Source organism: Pseudopipra pipra, chromosome 3 (assembly GCF_036250125.1).
Source record: "Pseudopipra pipra isolate bDixPip1 chromosome 3, bDixPip1.hap1, whole genome shotgun sequence".
NCBI classification, from domain to species: Eukaryota; Metazoa; Chordata; class Aves; order Passeriformes; family Pipridae; genus Pseudopipra; species Pseudopipra pipra.
Genome location: NC_087551.1, coordinates 101852681 through 101868091, shown reverse-complemented (window position 1 = coordinate 101868091; position 15411 = coordinate 101852681). Strand labels below are relative to the sequence as shown.

The following is a 15411-nucleotide window of genomic DNA, read 5'->3' as shown; positions in this document are numbered from 1 at the left end:
GATAGTGCTACAAAATGTTCTGCAAATAAGTCCTTTGCCTCATGGTGGAAATATGCAAGTTTTTTCAATATTTCCCATTATCTGTTCATACAGTCTGGGTTTATCCTTGAATAAAAATACATGAAATATTCCTGTGGTGTTTTAATTAAAATGACTAGGGCAGAGTAGGATGTAACATGGTTGCATAGTGAACCTAATGACTTAAAGATCCAACAGCACTTTACAGATTAGTTGCTATCTAGTGCCATTAGTTTGTAATTTTATCTAAAATGTTTGACTCTGAGCTTTTAATAAATTAATCAGACTAGGACCACTTGAAATAGTTCAACTTGAAACCTCTAGCCTGGTTGGTCTCAAATGACCTAAATTAAATTAACACATAATCTATAGTATTTATTGGTAATGTAAGCAATAGATATAATTGTGTTCTCTGATTGCTGCTCTTAAGGTCTGCAGTGGGATTAATTTCAGCACAGTAGCCGAGAGCATAACTTTAGGCTTCTTCTGTAATAATACACGATGTTACAACTTTCCGTAATATCCACAGGTTTTAGGACCTGCCCCAAAATGGTGCTCCTTCTTGGACAACTTGACTGAAGAACTGGAAGAGAATCCAGAGAGCACAGTTTATGACGATTACAAATTCGTTACCAGAAAAGACCTTGAAAATTTAGGTAAAACAGTTGAATATGCTCTTTAGCTGACTTTTTTGTTCAGTTTTTGATCATTTGCACATGTAAATTTTGTAATTCTGATGTGACGTGCGAGCACTGTTAGAAATTCACTGGCAGTGGTTTCCTTTAGTCTTCTTGGTTATTAATATTCCAGACCGATGGCTCTAAGTTCCTTGGTTCCCAGCGGATGCAAGATAGATACTTGTATTTCTCAGCTTTTTATCCCAAGAAGGTGATTGATATTTGCTGATTTAATATGTCTAGGAATTTGTGGTGTGGAAGGCATAGGAAGAGAAGTTGGTTTGGTTTTCAAAATATTTTTGAGATGCTCAAATACAATGTTGGAACTCACAGCAAAATCTGCCAAAGGCTACCCTGTCTGAATGTAGTAATTTCCAGAAAGTAGAAATCATTCTAGGGCTAATAGAAGCCCTAGTTTCAAGGAACTGGAATGTTGAAAATCATATAGCAGAGAAGGTAAGCAAGCTTCTCCCAAGGTAGTTAGTCCTTTTTCTGTCCATTACATGTTTTGATTGCAATGTTTTGCTCCAGTTTGCTTAATTTACCTCAGACTAGGAGAGTCGGGTTTGACCCAAGGCAAAGCTCTTTAATTAAAAACATCTCTGTATCACACTATAAAAGAAATTGTCAAACTCTTATGGACTTTAAAAAAAAAAGTCCTCTGGAATTTTTCTTTGTAAACTCCTATGGAGCATAGTGCATGTGGGCATTTTTAGAAGTGCTCAGTAATGTATTATGGCAAGAAATATGGATTTCGTTGCTCTGAAGAAGCTTAAATTTCTTTCTGGCCAAAGCGATTTTTTTTGGTGGTTTTACTTAGTCTTGATGTGACTGATGGATTGATGTGTTGCATTGGCAGTGCTTGTTTGTCTTGAATCAGGCAAGTGAAGTGGCTAGCTTGGAATAAAAGTTCTTTATATATGAAAGCTCTTTAAAATGCTCTGGAACCCTTTTTTCCAGGCCTTGCTCATCTAATTGGATCAACATTGCTCAGAGCATATATGCATGGCTTTTTCATGGACATAAGACTTTATCACAAGGTAAATAATGTTGATTCATGTCAACTTTTATTCTTAACAGTAAAATATGTGTGGTGGGGTTTTCTTTTTTCTCTTTGTGGTTTTCATTTTGGTTGCGTGTTTTTTTCCCCTACAAATAACAGACTGTGTCCTATACTAATGGTATTTCCTTTTTACTTTCTCCTGCCTGTTCAAAGGCAAAAATGATGGCCAATCCTTTTGCCTATGAAGAATACAGAAGAGAGAAAATAAGACAGAAGATAGAAGAAACACGTGCACAGAGAGTTCAACTAAAGGTAAATCCTATAAACAATTCGTATACTTTTGGGAAAACTACTCATAAAGAGTAATATATTCCTAAGTGTATCTTAGAGATGTGATGACTTAGGATTTGGTTCTGTTTATCATTAGAGACACAAAGTAGTTTATAGAATTTCTGGAATAGAACCATAAAATTCCCATGTCTGATTCCAAAAGACTGATACCAGACTGTAAAAGAGCAGCTCTTATCACATTTGCACTTGACCAGTTAACCCACTAGTACAACTTGCAGTTTCTACTTCTATCATAATACTAAATGACTTAAAGCATTAAAACATGATACTCTGGAAAGAGATCTATGAAAATCGTGTTGTGTTTGTAACTGGTAGCTTTCTAGATGGAATTTGTTCAACATACGAAGAGAAAGAATTACTGTTAAAGTACTAAAGCTGATGCATTTCAAGTTAAAAATTTTACAGAAATCCTACTTGAATCTTCTCTGAATGCTGTTGCTTTACTAGTATCTAGAAATATTTGGAACCAGTCAAGGAACTTTTCAGCAAGAGTTGTAAGAATGAATAAGAGTTCTCTCTTCACCACACTTACAAGTGTAAAGCATGTCAGTTACATGTGTCAAAGGCTAATTTATTGATAAATTGCTTTCCTCTTGTTAGAAACTTCCAAAAGTCAATAAAGAACTTGCACTCAAACTGATTGAAGAAGAAGGAGAAGAGCAACAGATGACTAGAAAAAGGAAACAGAAGGTGAGCTCTTGCTTTGGAGACTTCTCTAACCTAGAGCACAGAAATAGCAATGCTTACAGGTTTGATTTGTTGTTGTTGTTTGGCCAAACAGATTAAAAATTCCATTGTTTCTGTTTTTCATAAATAATTTGTTCTGGTAGGTGGCTTTAAGGTGGACTTCACTGTAGCTGCAGCACAAAAAGACCCGTGTAGTAACTTAAAGCTAAAAATTATGAAATACTCACTGTGAAGATGATATAGGTTTCATAGGACTCCAGAAGCTGGTTAATGCAGAGTCAATACCAAGGCTGTTCAGGCAAGACCTGTTGTTTGCATTTGTTGGTATTTTGGTGTGACCACAACAAGGATTGATGTTATCTATGAAACTAAAGACACAATTGCCTTTATTTGTGTACACAGTTAACTGTATTTTATAGATTAGCCAAAATGGTTTGCTCTTATGCAATAGCAATTCTTCTTGGTGTTAAAAATAATCCATTTCTATCTTAAGAGAAGTTTAGTGGAAGAAATGGGTTAATGTTTCATACCTAACAGGAGGGCAGGCTTTTTATAGGTAGCACTTCATAGGTGCTCATTCTCACAGGAATGTTGCATTCATGAAAGGCAGACATTAGCTGCATGTGGTATCTAATGAAATCTTGTGTGTTAAGGTTAGTAGGAAGTATGAATTACTGAAAAAGTAGATGGTGGTGAAACTTAAATGCAGACTTAAGCAAATGTAACAATGAAAATGAGAATTCAATAATTGGGGGCTTATTTGTTTTGGAGTACATAGAGTTTGTGTTATTAAATCAGCTAAAAAGGAATATACATAAAAATGCATGTTCTGATTATTTTCCTGAAATGGCATTAGAGTCTTACAACAAACAATTTTTTTTAGGCTTTGGGATTTAATTTTTGGCTGTGTGGCTGAAAGTCACACATTTGCACCAGTTTTGTATTTGAAATTTACACTTTTTGTTTTCTGTATTCTTAGTCCCACCCTCCGCTTTCTGAAGTAACACTGAAAATTTAATGCTGGGAGGAGATTAATATGCTGATATAAATTTGACAGTGTTAAAAGATCAGCTTTTTGTAATAAAAAGCTTTGAATGCAGTGATTTTTAAAATAACAACAATTGGTCTTCACATAACCTGAATTTGTAGCTTGAACTATTCCTAATTCACCAATAGCAAAATTTACAATGAGTTTATTTTACTTTGACATGAATAAAACTGTCTTCTCCATTTTGTATATGAAGGTGGTGAAAAAAGGTGTTATAATATGTATAGAAACACTTCCTCTTAAGTATTTACAGTAAAATAGTACCATTGCATAAAGACATTTACCCTGATAATTTGTTTTACATGTTGTAGAATCACCCCTGTCAGGCAACATATTTGCCTTGGAGGTACTGCTGATTAGTCAATAGATAACAGCATATCTCCAGACTAGCTGGCTGAATGTATGAGAAACATTAATTCAAAAATATTAGTAATTGTATATTTAAGGTGTCTGTAGCGTGCATTAAAAAAGTCTTGCTTACAGGTAGCTTAGAACGATCTTCGTAAAAGTACAATAAGCACATATCTTGATTTTTATTTGACCTGGAAGGATAAAGCAACCGGCATTTCATATGCTGGTTTTGAATTTTGTTTAATTTAAAAAAGTGTTACTTATTTTATTAATGTCTTTTTCAGAATTGTCTAACTTGCTCATGCTTTACTTCTTTTCCAGAATCTGCCCAGCCTTCTCAAAGATGATCGTTTTAAGGTCATGTTTGAGAATCCAGATTTCCAGGTGGATGAGCAGAGTGAAGAATTTAGACTACTTAATCCACTTGTTTCTAAAATAAGTGAGAAAAGAAAGAGGAAGCTGAAGATCTTAGAGGAACTGGAAGCAATAGGAGAGGTAAAATATTTTCCATTTGGATTAAGAAAACTCCATAGATTTTTTTTTTTTCCTTTGTTTCAAGCATTCAGACTTTTCACTCCAGAAGGACTGAGGCATGCAAGAATGTTTTATCAGCTACAGTAATTAAGTCTAATTTATAATTCTAATCTAGTTTTTAGATGTGAACAATATTGCATCTGCATGAATAATTATTTGAAAAACATAAAATATGTAGATAGTAACAACTTCATATTATATTTTCAGCTTCATCTGCTATTACTGCTTTTATTTCTCTTCAGTTGTATCTAAAAGCTGTCACATACTATAATTGCAGGAATGGTTTGAAAGGAAAATTAGTTGATGATTTCTTATTTTATACTATTTTTGTCTACAGGAAGAGGAGGAAGAACCAGAAGGAAAAGCAAGTGATGTAGAAAGTTCTGAGAGTTCAGATGATGAAAAAGGCTGGGTTGAAGAGGTCAGGAAACAGCGCAAGCTTTTACGCCAAGAGGAAAAACTAAAGCGGCGGGAAAGGTCCAAGGAGGATCAGCAAACATTACTGAAACCTCAGTTTTTTGAGATTAAAGAAGGAGAGGAATTCAGAAGCTTCAAAGACTCTGCCAAAAAACAAAAATTAATGAAGTAAGACTAATGTTCCTATTTTAATAGCTGGGGGTGGGCAATTCTTAAGTATTTCCCTGCAGGGCAGGCTAGTGATGTTTTGGCTTGGAAGTAAAGCAACATCTGGCAATCCAGGGATATAACCTCAAGTGACATAGTTGTTGAAAGCTTTGGTTTGTAGTTAAACAAATATACTGTTTAAAGTAGGGCAGAGAGGCAACACAGATGAGATGAGTAAGAGATTAATATTTTGAGTCAGATTAGGGGATCCCATTATTCAGTGTTGTGAAGTGCTGCTTTCACAGGTAACAACACTGATGTCTTGTGAGACTGGTTATGTTTCTCCACCAGTGTCAGTATGAGGTTGACAGTCTGGATGTTCCTTATCTGACCTTCTAAAACAATGTAGAAGGCTGCATGAATAGTCACTGTTTTAGGGGGTAGGATCAAGATGGTGAAAGAAAAATTGTTTTGTTTAGGTATTTTAATGGCATCCAGAAATTTTCAAAATCTACACTGTCCTCATTGTCAGGACGTACTATTTCTGGTTTTAGTTTTGCAGTACAAAATACCAGACTAGGAGGGGGTTTGTTTAGGGTTTTTTGTTTGTTGGTTGGTTGGATTTTTATGCTTTAAATTGATGGTCAGCCAAAGTAATGGATACTGTATAAAGTGCATGTCAAACTAGAGAAAGAACACATCAATGTAAAGGACTTGGCTTTGAGGTGCTCAATGCCTGCAAATCTCATTGATTTGCTTTTTTCGGAGGTGGGTTGAGCCCTTCAGAAGATAAGCTTTTACTGTTTGAAGCACAACCACCAGTATTAAAACCTTTCAAGACTGTAGGTAGCTTCAGAGTTCTTGCAGCACAGTGGATGCAGAGCAGGATTTTGACTAATGTTGGAAGTAGGTTGTTGTGCTGGATGGACCTCATAATAATTACTTTTTGTATGTAGAATGAAATTATACAGCTAAAGAAAAGAAAGTGAAATATGATGGGCCTGTTTCTTTATGTCACTAATGACTGACACTACAACCTAGTTGTTTCATCATGAACTTTTCTGAAGACACATAAAGAAACACTTGATAAAAAATTCAGCCTGTCCCTTTATAAATTGAGATTTATAGCAGTTTTGCAGAACTGATTCCTGTGTTTTCCTTAGCTGTTTTTTATCACATAGGAATTTTATTTTGTTCTTTTTATTGAACATACCCACTTATTCTGGACTCTAACTTTCTTAGATTTTTCCATTAACTTTCTTCTGATTATTTTTCTTTTTTAATTTGTTCCAGAAGATAAAGCATCTTTTTTATTTTGTCAGTTTTTCTCCTTTGTCAGGAGAAAATCATCTCTGGACATTCTGACAAAGTATTATAGGTTAAGAATATTTTTTTACATTATAATTAAGTTTACAGTTACGTTAGCTGTAACTTGGAATGAGCCTGAGACAGTGGTCAAATGACATTGTATTCTCAGTGCCATTGAAATACTTCATTAAAAGGCTGTATGGCTGCAGCCTACTCACGTGCTGTTCTTTTGCACAAATTTAGCTGCTAAGGTCTAAAGAAAATTCTCAAGGGCACTCACTTGAAGGACTAAGATTGCATTTTATGCAAAACATACAAGGCTTAAATGTGAACAAGGGTGTGGAAAGTTAAGTAAATAAGCCAAGACAGGTGTAAGGAAGAGAAACATTTAGAAAAAATTAGTACAATGTGACACAGGCAAAGTAAATTCTTTAATGTGGTTTTAAGGGAGAAAGATTATTGCTTCAGCCCAGGGAAAACAAAAGCAAATATCACAGGCCTGTCCAGTAGATGAAGGAATATCAGTGGTAACATAAACCATCAAAAGACTTAAAAGACTGCTTTTAAAGAAAAGAGAATCTATCTTAAGATTTGCTGCTAATGGATACCCTCTGTGTGGTAGGTGCATAGATGGGATATAATGTAAAATGTAAGAAAAAGGAGAAGAATTTGAGAACAGAAGAGAATGACCAAAAAAAATGGATGGGATAGCATTACGTCCTTTGTTTTTTGAGTTGCTGTCATTGAATTGTCTTGCATGGGGTTTTTTTAGTCGTTGTCTAAGCAATTAACTCAGCATTCACTGACCCCTTTGTGCTCATCCAAGCATTGTTCTTAGTGTGGAGTTTGGTATTCCTCAAATTCCTCAAATTAAAAATTAACAGCTGGTATCTGTTTCGTATAACATATAACTGATATGCTACTGTAATCATAATGATTTACCATGTGTTATGAGCTACCTTGTTTGGTTAATAAGCATTTTTATGTATTAGAATTTTATGAAGAAAATAAATATATTTTCTGCTGGCCTTATTCAGTGATAAGTAGTCAGCATAAAAGTAATTCAAGTAACATACTGAAAATTGGAAAGACTGTAGTGGCATGTACCATCTGGTGAGGCTGGCATGTTTGTCTTTGATTTGATATATCCAAGTTATGGAATGACGGTCTGTGACCAGTATAATTAAGTACCTTAATACCCTCACTATGCATTTAATGGCTAGGTGTTCTTTTTTTTCTCTAATCGTATAATGTTCTACCTGAGGAAACAGTTTATGACTTATATAAAACTGGGTGTTTCTTTTGACATGTTCCTGACTCAGCACGGCTCTAAGCCCAACTTCTAAAGCAGTGGTGCGTACTATAAATTTCTTCTTAGACCAACAGTCTACGCATTTCTCTGTGCAGGAAATCTGCAAAATTTACTCATGGTTGTAAAAAATGCCTTGTCTCAAATCTGTCTGTGTTTAATTTTCCCCTTTTGCACTTGGACAAGAAAACCTGCAAATCCTCTGCTTATAGCATAAGTTTCTTACCTAGTGACTTAAAAGGAATGGATAAAAGGAAAGGATTTTTATCAGTGTGCTAAGAGCTTTTTTGATTTACTCGATATCTCTTTAAAGAGTACGTTACTGAAGTTAGAGCATATCAAAACTAAAAACTACAGTAGTCATATTTTATAAAAAGTATGACAGTCCATGTATGTGTCTCTAGAGGTGGCCAAGGAAGCCAACAAAAGGACAGTTGACATTCCTAGGCATTGCTAAAGTAAAACAACAGGAAAAGTCCTGAAAAACTCTCCTCCTAATAAAGACAAAAAAAGAAGTGCATTGGTAATTTTTTTGTTTTTATTTTACAGTAGAGCAGGGGAATTTGCTTATAATAACACTGTAAATGTATCCCTTAAATTAATTTGTTGAGGAAGATGTAAAAAAACCCCAAAACAAACAACCCAACTGTTGTGTTTGTATATCAGTGCATGCAATTCGCTATCACTTGAGTTCTGCACATTTTCAGATAAACAGACACATACCCGTATTTATGCAGTAAAATTGCAACCCCACATCATTTGCTAGTATCTCCTCATTTTAACTTTTCTCCTGACTGAAGCAGTATCTAGGCAGTCATGCTAAATAATTGCTGGGTAGTAGCCATATTTCTCCAGTTCATTTTCAAAGGCGAGAAAAATGGGACTTGAGCATAGAAATCCCACTACAGTGTTGGTGACTGATCTTCTGCCACAGTTAGCTCTAAGGCTTAGCTTGTCTTTCCGATTCACACAGATGGAACAAGTTTTTACATGTACTCAATGAAAAATATACTACCAAAAAAAATACAATCAAAGTAACTAGTCATGAGAAATAAAGTAATTCTTGACAGTAATTTTTCATGATTAATCTGAAAAGTCTTTGTTACATAAAATGGCTCATTAACCAAAATTCAGTGGACTTCAGAGACTTAAAGCATAGGACACAGTCCATGAGTCCTTCATCCACACTAAATGCCATTGACTTTGGTGGCTGCTAATCGTCTGTGTTTTTATGATGACTTATTTTCCAGTTTCAAACTTGTACAAAAAATGTCTTCTGGCCCTCTTCAGAAAGTGCTAGTGAGGCACTAATAGCATCTCAAATTGCAGAATCAAATTTTGTTTACAGTTAGGAGAATATTTTCTAAGCACATGTAGAGTGAGTTTGATCCTATAAGCCACGTTGTATTTTAAGATGGTGTTAGTTACTTGTAGGACCTACATTATAGGAGAAGGATGAGCTATGTTAGGACTCACAGGTGCCTTTAGGGAGGCTGGCTGAAGCCAGCACCATCCCTTACATGCCTGCCTGCCTGCCTCACCCCTGAGCTGGAGGCTGTGTGGGAACAAGGTGTATTTCCATGCCTCAGTTTTTCCAGGTTACGACCCAACTTAACTGAAGTCAGTAATCATGATACTGAGTATCAGATTGCAACCTGGAGCAACTGGGGCACTTCCATGTCTCTTGCCTTTGTAGGGACTTTAGCTTCTAGTGGAGAAGAGCTGAAAACAGTATCAGTTTCAGCCACAACAGCTACTTCCTTCACAGAAATGCTGGACTTGGGTGCCTGAGTGAGAGACTCTTTGCCAGCTTGCTTACAGAAACTCAGTGATAATCACTGTGCTTGAAGTCATGTGCTCCTGTGGAGCTCCTCTCTGGGGCCAGGGTCTGTCTTATTTATCACATTCACTTATTTATATTTTTCTTTTATGCAGAAAAAGACTGTTGTGGGCATAATGTCTGAACAGTCATTTGTATTTGGATTAAGTAGTTTGTCTCTGTCAGTGCAGTGATTCATTCCGTGATGAATTTATTCTGATTTATAGTCAAGATTACTTCCTTCTCTCAAAAATGTTTCCAATTCAGAAATTATGAGATTTCAAGAAAATTTTATATATCTAGCCCTACTTTTTTAATTTGTGCACGTATCTATTACCAGAGTTTAATATCCCCAACTTTTTCTGACATTTCGTAGAAAACTATGGCAGTAGAAGGATGTAGTTTCTTTCTCAACTAGAGTTATGTTGCTTTTTTAGCAGCAAAACCAATGAAATTTACATAAATTTTAAAAGTGTTTCTACTGAAAGTACTATCTGGAGGAAATTATTTGAATTTGTCTTTTTTATTTCTTGAATGTTTATTTTATTAGTTATGACATTTTAGTTTCAGAGAAATTGAGATTAGTTTTGACTGTGTTATCAACCTTTATTATAGTAAAAAGATGACAAATATAGGGACTAAATGTTCATTTTTCTCTGCAGGAAAACCCTTGAAGATCGTTTAAAGCTTGAAGAAAAACTTGGCACACTCAATGTGTCTGATACCACAGTAGGCAGCAAACAGGCAACATTCAAATTAAAGAAGGTGAGCTATATATATATAATTTTAAAGATAATACACAAATAACTTTAGTTTTTGCATGAAAGAACAGGAACTTTAAAACCGTCAAGCAAATGTCCCTCTTCATTTCTTTATAAGCTGCCAACTCTCCAGGTTCTTGCCAAGAGAATGAAAGCCTCCGGTAGTACTCAGTGTGTTTATCCCTTATAACTCAAGCAACACTCATAAAATCTTATGTTCCGGTGGAAAATAATGGCTTGTGTCTTTTAATAGTTTATTTGCAGACACACCACCAGAAGCTTGTGACCTTGCCTGACTTCTGTGCCAGGACTGATCAGATCTTGGTCTGCAGGTCCAAATGCAGGCAGGATGCTGTAGGTTGCTTGGTCTCAGCATGATAAAAACAGAGCTCCCAACTGCCTTTGTCACTGAACTTGTGTAACATGCATCACAGGAATGAGTCCTGGTCCTGTTCTAGTTGTCAAATTCCATTTGAAGTATGTGGTTGACTGCTGCCTATCTATCTTTACCAAGGCTTTTGATTTCCCAACCTAAAGATTTTTGTAAACTACAGGCACGCTATTACTTTATAGTGTGAAGAGAGTTCAATGCATGTGTGCATCTTCTACTGCTGTGGAACACATAGGCATTTTTTACTAGAAAATTGCTTCAGAACTGAGGAAAGGACACATTATAAAATCTTAAGACCCATATATTAATATACTTGAGCTGACAAAATTTACGTCAGTTAAAAATGGTTTTCCTCAGGTAAGCCTCTTTGCTATAATACATTTCTCCTTACCAGTTGTCAAATATTATTCTCACTGCCACAAGAATGGCTCTGTAGTTATTTCGTTGTCACATTGGTTATGCCTGAAGAAAAAAAGACTGTTTCTACCTTACTTATTTTACTTGATTATTATCTGCTTGCAGATGTCCATTTTCATCTGTTTTTGATTTCTGTGTTTCTGGAATTTAAAATGTGTTGACTGTGGAGTCAAGTCACAAATTCCTCTGCAGTGCCAGTGCCATGTAGGGTAACCATTCTGGGGATTTTACCAACTCTGTAACTGATATGTTAATGTCTTGCAACTAATTAAATGGGCTTTGCAGGACTTTGAAAGCACAGTCTTTTTTACAGTAGCTTTAACTTAGAAAGTGTAAAGCCACAAGGTTTCTTGCAGGCAGTAGTGCAGAATGAACTGTCACTGTAACAGTTTTGTGAAGATTTAGGAGTAAGGTGGAAGAAGACAGGCACAGCAGTGGTTCAGAATGCCATTTTTACTTGATTCCGTCAGATAAGATATAGCTTTCAGGGTTTTTTTAATTATTGTGCTGCTAACATCTATGGATTTTCTTTTCCTGACTGTTAACTGATACTGCTTTATTGAAATATGTACATTGTAGTCATTTGCATAAAAATATTTTTAAATATCTGATTGAAAGAAAAATAATGCATCTACAGTGGAGATATTTTCTCCTATCAACAGAACAACAAAATAAAACTCACAAGTCTTCTCTCAAAGAAACAGACCCTGTGTATATATTCTGAAGTCCCAAGGAATGGAGCAGGTAGAGCTAGGAAGAAGTCATGCTATGTGGTCTTTATGCTCCTTTTCAGAGAATAAAGAGTTGTAGTTGACAAGCCAAAAAAGAGATTTTGGTGTTACTTGAGTCATCAACTTACACTTTGTGATGCCTTTTCCTTAAAGGGCAGATGTATTTACGAGTAGGTGGAAAGATTTAGTCTGGGAGGGAATTATTCTTCCCTAAGGTTGGTATCACTCAAACTTCTAGTCAGTGGAATTGAGACTGAACTTGGCTGCTGCAGGTGTGGTATGTTGTCAGCCTCCCAAATGCCTAGCAACCACTGATAGATCCAATAATGAAATTGTTTGTCATTGATATTTCACAGTTTAGTTTTCAAAGGATTTGAATATGGTTCCTACAGTGTGGCAGCTTAGTTTTCAATTTCAGTATGCTTTGTTATAGCAAATAGATCTAACAAAATAGCAGGGTTTCTAAAATACCTAAGTACTTACACTACTAGGAAGGTATGGAAGACATTTAAAAAAAAGCAAACAAAAAACCCAAAACCAAACCACAAAGTTTCTGATGCAAATCAAGATCAGTCCACTATCGGTAGCAGTCAACATGAACTTAAGTGAGATTTTTCTAGGCTGTTTCAGAAGAGGTATAGAGACAGAGAGAAATTACTTATATTTTCAAATAGTGGATTTTTTGTTCTGCTTGCAGTGAAAATGGGAATCAGTAAATTTCATCAAAGTCTAAAGACCACTAGCTTTCACTGCCTTCATACTGATATGGGCTTATTGCTACATTTGGTAAATTGGTTCCTACCTCACCTCAGCCAAAATGCTGTCTATGCAGGCATATCTCTAGCTCAAGTTTAAATGGTCTGAGAATGGGAGATTCAGGGAGAGGTAGGCTGGCATTTGAATGCTGTTGATTACAGAGCAAGATGCAGTGGGAATGCAGCTGCATACACAGTAGTAGTGATTCTGTCTCACTGTCAATTCAGTTGTTCTGTGCTGATGTTGAAATTGCTGGAATTGCTGGAGTACTTTTTAGCATGGACAGTTGCCTGAGCTTGGGTAGTGCCAGTTCATGCTAGGTTTAAAGAGAAGCCTTAGTCTTCCAAAGAAAATAGTAGTTTATATGGTACGTAAATTAAACACTTTCAACATGTTTTTGATGAAGGGGAGAAACATTATTAGAACACGTGCCACAGGAGCAGAAATTAAAAATTGTTTTCATGTGGAAAGTGTTTCTAGAATTGCATACAGCATATAAAACACTTTCAAGAACTCCTAAGTCAGAACACATTTTAAAAAACCCGTATGCTTCAGCAAATTTAACTAATTATGCTGTCTTTTTGAAATAAATTTGTGCAAATATTGAACATAGTTAACATATTGAACTAGTTAACCAAAGTATATACTAAGTAGCCTCAAATTGGGATCTGCCTTCTTGAGGGAACTAAATATAAATTCCGGAGTGTATTGTTAAACATTGTTTTTTATCTGAAATACATTACTTTATTCACTGGCTTTTGGTATCTTTGTGTTAAACATTTGCCCTGAAAAACTTGGAATAATAGCGCCTGGGGATACCCGGAACTACCAAGTACGGTATAAGACAAGATAGCATGGGGATATTTGTGGTGACATTTCCCTGTTTTCCTAATGGAATTCTGACATGATATATTGATACTGGAACAATGAGGTGCAAGTTTACAAGAACCTGAGTCTATTTTTGTTTTAATATTCCAGTCAGAGCAGCAAAGGAAACAACAGGAAGCTGAGAAACGACACCGTCAAGAGAGGAAAACTCTCAGGCGTTCTGCAAGTCATCTCAAGAGCAAACGTGGACGAGGACGACTGTTTCATTGAATTACTTCGTGTTATTTTTCAAGAAACTTCTTTGTCTCATTTTTCATTTGAAAAAGGGGCTTTTTCAATTTTAGACAGAGTACCAACGAATTTCTATTTTGATTCATTGATGAACACAAAACCAGAACTTTCTGAGCCCTGTGTTAATTACTGAAAAGTTTATGAAAGTAAAAGTACTGACCAAAGGACACTATGAATATGGTCCAGTGTGAACAGTATTTTTGCAGAAATCACCAGCAACTGGATGTTTTCTCTATAAGAATTTATGTATACAGTGAGGCTGTCTGTCTTTTATTTAACTTAAGAGCTGAGGATTTTGGTTTCTGAAATCTTTATTTGTGACTGCTTAGATAGAAGATCAAGAGTAAATTATTTTGTCTAAAATCTTATCTTTACAGGGGCTTAATAAATTTTTCTGGTTCTTGAAGGATGACACACAATTCTGTTTTTCAAAAAGTGGCTTTGGCTTTATGTTGCCTTTAGTTTAAAAATACCTTTTACACGTGATATTTTTATCTTTAAAAACATACATTCCAATCGTCACTTCTATCCTTTTTCTCAACTAAAGGATGAATCTCTCAATACCTATTTTTTTACCTCTAGCTGTCAGATTTCTGCGTCGTCCGTAACCTCATGCTTTTTATTTAGCACAGAACTACCCAGTATTCCACTGTCAGTCTCACCCATGCTGTAAGCACTATTATTACTTCTCCTTAGGCACTGAGAAAATGTGAATGTAGTTGTGTTTGCTTCAGGGTGTTTCCCTCTTTTTGGAGTCTTGTCTCTTGACATTCAAGCCTTTGAAATCCAAATGCAATGACAAGTTAAAGTTTGTACTAGTGCAACTTCTTTCCCCTGGAGCATTTTATTATCTCTTAGAAATTATCTGTGTGCAATTCAGGTGTACTGAACATGGAAGGATTAACAGTGGAAACTTCCCTCATTGTGCTTGATATTGGGAGAGTTGGGGACTGGGTGAGCAGAACTGTCACTGTAAGAGCTGGAATTTGGCAGAGTTTGCTCCTTCTTGTGGTAGGTCTGAATCCCACTACATTTGATCAAGAGCTAGAGGTTGCATGTATGGTTTAAGGCATCCATATTTCAGCAGTGATTTTGTGGGCTATCAGGAGCAGTAAAAAAAAGATGTGGTTGGTCTGCAGGGTAGTAGTGAATCAGTTTGAAATGGTTAACTTTCAGATTAAAAAAGTGTATTTCTTCTGGTTTGAGATTCTTCTGACTGACAGTGGCTTTGGTCAGCGTTTTGCTTTTCATGCACTTACGTTGTGCTGGCAGGGAGGAAAGGCTCCTCAGTGTCCAGTGCTGGAACTCTGGAACATGGTGAGCTGTAGTTGGTGGTCTGTCCGAAGCTGCTTGGCATTCAAGCACAAGAGCTTTTTGGTGAAATGGGAATAAGGATTCCTTGCAAGCCTTTCTTTTGAGGCTTTAGGGAGCAAAAGTGGGCAGCTCTTTGGCAAGACAGTCTGGGAGCTCAGGGTGATAACGACAAGGGCAGTGACCTCCCTGAGTGGAGGGCAGTCCTGCAGTCACCTGTAGGATGACAGCAGTGACATTCAGCCAGCAGAGCAAA

General features: G+C 36.1%; 1 protein-coding gene across 1 annotated transcript in view; it reads left to right on the top strand.

The window, feature by feature from the left end:
* NOL10 (nucleolar protein 10) overlaps positions 1-14250 on the top strand; it is a 49190-nt gene extending 34940 nt beyond the window's left edge. Inside the window, exons 14-21 of the mRNA XM_064650518.1 lie at positions 548-674; positions 1656-1735; positions 1912-2010; positions 2650-2739; positions 4457-4630; positions 5007-5254; positions 10332-10434; positions 13704-14250. Of these exons, the coding sequence (XP_064506588.1) occupies positions 548-674; positions 1656-1735; positions 1912-2010; positions 2650-2739; positions 4457-4630; positions 5007-5254; positions 10332-10434; positions 13704-13823 (1041 nt within the window). The 3' untranslated portion in view covers positions 13824-14250. The remainder of the gene's footprint in view (positions 1-547; positions 675-1655; positions 1736-1911; positions 2011-2649; positions 2740-4456; positions 4631-5006; positions 5255-10331; positions 10435-13703) is intronic.
* Positions 14251-15411: the final 1161 nt, after the last annotated feature.